Source organism: Psammomys obesus, unplaced genomic scaffold (genome assembly GCF_907164565.1).
Source record: "Psammomys obesus unplaced genomic scaffold, mPsaObe1.curated_primary_1811, whole genome shotgun sequence".
Taxonomy (NCBI): Eukaryota; Metazoa; Chordata; class Mammalia; order Rodentia; family Muridae; genus Psammomys; species Psammomys obesus.
Window position 1 is genome coordinate 1240 of NW_026595415.1, and position 7426 is coordinate 8665.

The following is a 7426-nucleotide window of genomic DNA, read 5'->3' on the forward strand; positions in this document are numbered from 1 at the left end:
CGCTGTCCTGTCAGCCAAAGCAGGGCTAGGCACGCAAGGCCCGGCCTGTCGGGGTCACACCGGGCCCGGCCTGTGGCGGCCGGGAGTCGTGGTGGTCCGTGGAGGATGGCGCCCGGCTGTGCCGCGGCCCCCAGGACCAGAAGGGTCACCCTGAGGCTCCCGGCAGACCCGGTGCTGGGTTCGGGAGGTGGTGGTCTGCCCGAGCCAGCGGGACGGACGGGCGGTGCTCCCGCCTGAGAACCCCGAGATCACCGTCGTGCCTCTGCCCTCCAGGCGCCCCGAGATCACCATCGTGGCAGCAGAGCCGCTGAGGCCGGCCTCGTGGTTCCCGGGAGCTCCGCCGCGGGGCCTGGGCTTCCCCGCCGCGCCCGTCGCGGGCCCCTGGAGACCCAGCGACCTGGTTCCTGCCGAGGTGGGTTGGTTCGTCAGCTGCCGAGGTTCTCCCCGGGCGCGCAGCCGGCTCTGCCCGCGGACGGAGGCAGCTTTCGCCCTCTCCTTTCCAGCTCCCGCCCTCCTACGAGCAAGTGATAAAAGAAATCCACCAGGTTCGGGTTAACGCGACCAACAACAACAACGCCGCCGTCCTCCCGAGGAGCACCATCACCTCTGCCACCCAGACCGACTTTCCGGAGCGGGCAGACAGCGGCCTGCCTCCAGGTGGGTGCGGTGACCGGCTCCCCGGGCCCGGGCCGCCTCCCCGGAGGGTAACGCAGTCGGCGAGCCTGCGCCCTGGGCTCTTCATGGGGTGCGGCAGCCCGGCGCCTCCCCGTCACCCCAAACTCAGAGCGGCCTCCGCGGGGTCCTTTGTTCCGGTGGGAAGTTTGGCCTCAGCGAGGGCCGCGTGGTGAGGGGCTGGGCGGGTGGTTCTCTGGGCTCCGGGGTGTGCGGCGGCAGGGATGAGCGACGCGGAGGGTCGAGCGCTGACGCTGCGGCGTCGCAGCCAGGGGAAACGCGTGGGACACGCGTGGGACGTCGGTGAGAGCCGGGGGTTGGGGGTGCTTTAACACCCAGCCGTGTCCTACGGACGCGTGCGCGGCCCGGGAAGCCGGCTCGGCGCCCGCTGTGTGTCTGGGTGCCCTCCGGTTCGCGGCCCGGCTTCTCTGAGGATGGCGCCGTCCTTCGCTCTGTCCCTCTGTCCTGCAGCACTCCCGGCGCCCCTCACGCCCCTCCAGCCCTCGCCAGCAGCCCCCGGCGACCCCCCCGCAAGCGTGGCCCCGTTAATAGTCTTCGAGATCTCTGAGGAGCAGAACTGCCCCGACCCCCCCACTGCGGCGAGATGTCCAGTGCCAAGACCAAGGTCAAAGAGCAACCTCAGGCCAGTCGCCAGGGACGCCCACAGTAAGGAGCGGGGTGCCCGGACGAGCCCCGCGCCGCCCGGGGAGGGCTGGCCGCCCGCGTGTCCGCTGGACGGCCCCCGCGGTGTGGATGGCCCCGCGGTGAGGGACGCGATGGACGCCGAGCACAGCCAAAGCAGTGTCGTTTCCAGGATCAAAGCCCTGGAGGGCCAGACCAGCACCGAGGGCCCGGGGCCGCCCCGCAGACCCGAGGCTGGCCCGCGCACGGTGCCCCCGAGGCCCGCGGCGCCCGCGGGGAAGCCGGTGGTGGCGCCCAAGCCGGCCGCGCACGGAGCCGCCGCTGCCCACGGAGCCGCGGGGGAGTGGGACTCGTGGGCCCGAGCCGGGCTCCCCGCGTGCTCGCCGCAGGACGCCGCAGGCGCGCCGGTTACCAAGCCCGAATTGCCAAAGACGTCAGCCCCGAGGAGCCGAGAGCCGGCGGGGAGGAAGGTCCCCACCCCCGCCCCGCGGCCCCTGCCGCCCCGGAGACGCCCCGACGCCCCCGCGGCCCCGGCCCGGCCCCCCGCCGCCTCGCCGGCCAGAGCGCCCCGGGCCCCCGGGGAGGCGCCGCCCAGCCCCCCGGCTCCCGCCCCGGCAGACGTGGACCTCATCAGCTTCGACGACGACGTCCTGCCCGCCCCGGCCAGCCCCGCCGAGGGGCCCGCTGCCCCTGACGCGCTTCTCGGTGAGTAAAACTGCGGTGTGCGCGCGGAGGTGGGCGCGCAGAGGTGGGGCGCAGAGCGCAGAGGTGGGGCGCAGAGGTGGGGCGCAGAGGTGTGTGCACGCGGCACAGAAGTGTGTGCATGCAGGTGTGTGTGCGCGCAGAGGTGTGTGTACACGGCGCAGAGGTATGGGCGCGCAGAAGTGTGTGCGCATGTTTCAAGATGGTATAGAAGGAAGAGGCATGCAGTACTCACTCCTGGAGACAGGAGACAGGAGAGGGAGCGCGTGGGCTGGGAGGTGGAGACCGCGGAGAGGACAGGTGCTAGAACACGTGCCTTTTATTGCGTGGCCCAGAGGGAGGCAGCGGAAGCTGGGGACCAGCCTGGGGTGGGCTGGCTTCCCCAGTCAGCAGCCTGGACTTCAGGCCTCGCCTTGACAGGATCTGGGGACACAGCGGGAGGAGGGTGAGATGGAGCTGTCTCTCAGTGGGGACTCATTTGCTGGACCCACAGGGGTCCTAGCCCGAGCCAGGGGGAGGACCAGCCCAGGTAGGGATCCTGCAAGAGTGTGTCAGAGCAGGGCCCGCGGCCGCAACACTTTCTCATACTCCTCAGAACATCTTGACGATGCCATGTCCATAGATAAAACTCAGCAATTGTACTGTGCCGCCACTGCCAGGGTAATGAAATTTCCCAGAGGCAGGGAAAATGTTTTCTTTCCCCACACTGTGCAGACAGCAAAGCTTATCTTGTCTGTGAGGTAAAGTTTATCTTTATATCAAGATTTCTGTACCAAGCCGGTCCACACGTCACTCATAAAAGTCCTTTCTACTGTTGTTTACTTACTTGGATGAAATTTAATAGTGTTTTCCAGATTTTAACTGCTCTCTTATAAATATTAAGCATGCCTCAGAATGGCATAGAACACATGTTCTCAAAGCCAAAGCAGGAAAGCTAGGTTTAGTCACAGCACTCAAGGCTGATTTTTTTTTTTAATTTATTTACTTTACATCCTGATTGTAGGCTCCTCTGGGTCCCACCCTCCCTTCCTCTTCCAACCCATCCTCCTCACCTAGTTCTCAGAAAGGGAGAGCTCTCCTCTCTGACCGACTGGCCACAGACTATCAAGTCGTCTCTTCAGGACTGCCTGCATCCTCTTCCTCTGGCCTGGCAAGAAGGGTCTGCCCAGGAGAGGTGATCAAGGAGCTGGCACCAGAGTCCATGTCAGAGGCAGCCTCTGCTCCCCTTACTAGGGTACCCACATGGAGACTGAGCTACCATGGGCTACATCTGAGCAGGGGGTCTAGGTCCTTGGTTGATGCATCAGACTCTGCAGGCCCCGTGGACCCAGATTTGTTGGCTTTGTTGTTCTCCTTGTAGAGCTCCTGTCCCTCCAGGTCTTTCTATCATCTCTCCCTTCTTCCATAAGATTCCCTGTGCTCTGCCCAAAGTTTGGCTGTGAGTCTCAGCATCTGCTTTGGTCCCCTGCTGAGCAAAGTATTTTAGAGGACATCTATGGAAGGCTCTCGTCTTGTTCCCTGTCTTCTCCTACTTTAGGTCTCTATTCTGTTTGCCCTTCTGAATGAGAACTAAGAGCCCCCCCCCCCTAGGGTCAAGGCTGATTTAGGAAGATCACAAGTTCAGGAACAACCTGGGCTACACCTGAGAATTGTCTCAAACAAACAAACAAACAAAAAAATCTTGTATACCATGTTTATTGTACATGGAAGCAGACATATTTATTAAATATTTATTATGTACAAAACATCCTAACTGCCTGTGGCATATAAAGCAAGAAGAACGTCTCTTATCCACAAAAAGCAGAAGGGAAATGATAGACTACCTTCTGCTTACGCGATGATCCCAACACTGCTGAGCACTGTCTGTTTAACGTATACAGTGCAGACTACTTTGGTTTAATACAGAAACCCTTCATGTGGCACCGCTGGCCTCACCTCACAGATGAAGTAAACAGACTGAAGGACTATCAATGCCTCCTGTCATAAAGCTTTCCCCGGCTGAGGCTCATGGTGTGTGTGAGTGTGTGAGTGTGTGTGTGTGTGTGTGTGTGTGTGTGTGTGTGTGTCTGTTTTGGTTTGTGTATCATTGGGGGTCAAGCCCAAGGTCTCGTTTATCATGCTAGCAACTGATCTACATTCCCAGGCCCCAAATACAGTCATTTTATTCTAAGTCTTGTTTGCTTTTCATGGTATGTTTGATACCCAACATTTTCAAGACTCCCTAAACAAACCAAAACCTTAATATTATTGCTAATATCATTTTCTTATCTAAACCTTCTTATGTAACAAGTGTCGGAGAAGGGCAGGAAACAAACCAAACCAACAGAGGTTGCCTTTTTAGAACCTGCTTAGTGCCGTGGGGATGGAAACTTGGTTAAGATGTGAGAATTTCTTCTGTATCATAAAGCAGTGACATTTCCTCGATGGCACTGTCATTATAAGTAAAGAAAGGCTTGGTTTAGGGTCTCTGGGACCCTTGCCTAATTGGTCCAGGCGTCAGCCAGAAACTGGGAGCAGAACACAGAAGACAACTCAGAAATACATCTTTGCACCTCTTTGTCTTCCCTCAAAAATAATGAAAAAACAATAAAAGTGTTCATTGAATGAAGTTACCTTATTAATCTCAGGAAATATAGATCAGAAAATACTGACACTATGGAAACATTGTAAAGATTAGAAAAATGATTAAAGGAAAACTCATAAAGCAAACAGTTTAATATTGGATTCACTTCATAGGTAGAATGCCTTCAGGTTAAGGTAATAAAGCCAAGAAGTGTTAGTGATTCCACTTCACACCCTTACAAATCATACCCCGTCATCAAAAAAAAAAGGGAGGGGCAGAATGCTTCTGTGAACTTCATTACACAGACTGGAATAATAGTTTAGCGGTGAATCTCTGCTCTTAACAGAACTCCAGGGAGAGAAATGACAGAAGCAGCCAGGGACAGGGAGCTAATTACAAACATTTTCCTGCAGACAGGTTTGCATGGAAGAGTTCTGTAACCTCAGGGTTTCGTCAGCCCAGTAGTGAAGACCGGGCCTGGGTGTGAAGGCATCTGCTTGTTTGGCCACACGTGTTGAGTGATTGGTGTTGATATAAGAAAGTAAAAAGAAGGCAGAATGAACCCTGCAAGTAAAAATGCAGGAAAGTGCTGTCGACTTCCCTAGATTTGGACAGTGCTCTTGTCTGGCGACGCATGAGCAGTCTCTGGTAGAATCATCGCCAGGAGCTGGCTAACCACGTGTAGATCGCAGGATCTGAGGCCCGAGGCAAACTGTGAGGTGTCCATCAGCTCATGTACAGACAGCTTGAGGCACAGTTCAGCATGTCAGGATCACGCCTGGGCTCTAGGCTAAGAGCGTTAGGGGTAACGCGTGCCCGTGTGTGTTAGCGTGCGCATATGTGTTAGCACGCACATAGGTGTTACTTTCCTATTGCTGTGACAAAACACTATGGCCAAAAAGGCAACTTGCAGAGGAAAGAATTTATTTGGTCTTATGGTTTTGGAGGGTTAGGGTCCGTGACGATCATGGCAGGGAGCATGGCAGCAGGCAGGCAGGCAGGCAGGCATGGCGCTGGAGCAGCGACAGGAGCCCACATCTTAGCCTGACAGTGGGAGGCAGAGAGGCACACACACTGGGAATGGCTACTTTGAAACCGGAAAGCCCGGCCCCAGCGACACACCTCCTTAACAAGACCACACCCCCAATCCTTCCCAAACAGTTCCACCAACTGGGGATCAAATATTCAAATATATGAGCCCGTGATGGTCATTGTCACTCAAACCAGCCCAGATGTCCACACGCAGAGGCCGCGGGAAATAACTTTCAGTGGGCTGCTTACGTGACTTACGGCATGGCACGGTTCGGTGCAATGCCATGTAGCACCTAGACAGCAGACAGACCCGTTGTTCCCTGGCATGGCCAACCTTCACGTGTTTTGTTCATTTCTTTCACTGCACAGGGCATCGGGACATATCTGAGCCCGGAGAGTGCTTAGCGTGCGTGGAGTGTTTAAACCTGACGTGCTGCCATGTGCTGACATTCAGCACTCAGGAGGAACGGGAGGGTCTGGAGGTCAGGGCCACGCTCAGCTACTTAGTGAGTTCAGCTCAGAAGATGTATCAAAGTACGCTAAACTATGTCTCACTGTGTTAGCGCTCCCCAGACACTAAGACCCCATCTCAAGGCTTAAAGGTGAGACTGCCATCCCTGGCATTTTAGTTACTGGCCGAGTTAACGTCTGGAAGGACTCTGAGAACAACAGGAGCTGGGTGGAAGGCCTGCGGCTCATTCTGTGTTAAGAGCCATTTAAATTTCGCAAGTGCTACCTTTAGCAAAGCGGCTCATCTTTACTTGTCTTTTTCTCTTTTCTTCTTTTTCCGTCAAGACTTCTTCCTTATGTAGCTCAGGCTGCCATCAAACTTGCCATCCTCCTGCCTCACCTCACAGCTGCTGGAATCACAGAATATGCCCCGTGTCCCTCCCAACCACCTTTTCTTCCTTAACTTCTGTTCATCATCGGGTCTGAGCTGTGTGTGCATGCATGTGAATTCCCCAAGGTGCCCAATAGTTTTTATTTTTAGAGCTTATCATTGTTTATTAACATTACTGCTGCCTTGGGAAAGCAATGAGATTTCCTGACAAAATCTCTTCATATTAATAGTCTAATATATTATCTAATAGCTTCACCTCTAAAACTATAGTCATTTTCCAAACCATTGAAAAATACATGATACTTAAAAAAAAAAAAAACCGAGCCAGGCGTGGTGGGCACACCTGTAATCCCAGCACTCAGGAGGCAGAGGCAGGTGGATCTCTGTGAGTTCGAGGACAGCCTGGTCTACAAAGCTACACAGAGAAACCCTGTCTCGAAAAACAACAAAGGCTCGCTCTTACAGTGTATTAAAAATATTTGCCGTCTTTTTTTTTAATAATGAAAGTATTTTACAGTTTACTCGGGCTTTCTCCCATTGTTTCCCCTGGGTTTTGCTTTTGTTTCATTTCTAGAAAAAAAAATAATATATACTCCCATAAAATTCACTTCCAGTGTTTATTTCTGGAGCAAATTTCTAAAAATAAGGACCAAAGGTCTGAACAGGTCCAGGAACGTGCCACAAATGCCAGGCCACAAATGCCAAGGGAGGTGCCATGTTCGCTCTGTGTGTTGCCCACACTCAGGAAAACCAGGAAGCTTCAGCACCCAAGGGTGTGGCTCATCTGAGGGGGCGTGCCTGGCATGCTTGCTTCCACCATCGTGGGGACAGAGCCCAGGACTTTGGTCCTCCTTCCTTCTCCATGGTTGGGACGGACGTGGACGGTGCAGTTCATCCCCACTGGTGCTGGCCTGCCCCTGACCCTGACCTGCCCCTGGCCCTGGCCTGCCCCTGGCGCTCAGCCCAGCACTGCC

General features: G+C 55.2%; 1 protein-coding gene across 1 annotated transcript; it reads left to right on the forward strand.

Moving 5' to 3' along the window:
* Positions 1-273: 273 nt before the first annotated feature.
* On the forward strand, positions 274-7391 carry LOC129685740 (basic proline-rich protein-like; the record flags this gene model as incomplete). Its single annotated transcript, XM_055619246.1, is given in 4 exon segments — positions 274-412; positions 504-657; positions 1144-2019; positions 7198-7391. Coding segments are annotated over 4 exon segments (1345 nt in total), but the record flags the coding sequence as incomplete, so codon positions are not given.
* Positions 7392-7426: the final 35 nt, after the last annotated feature.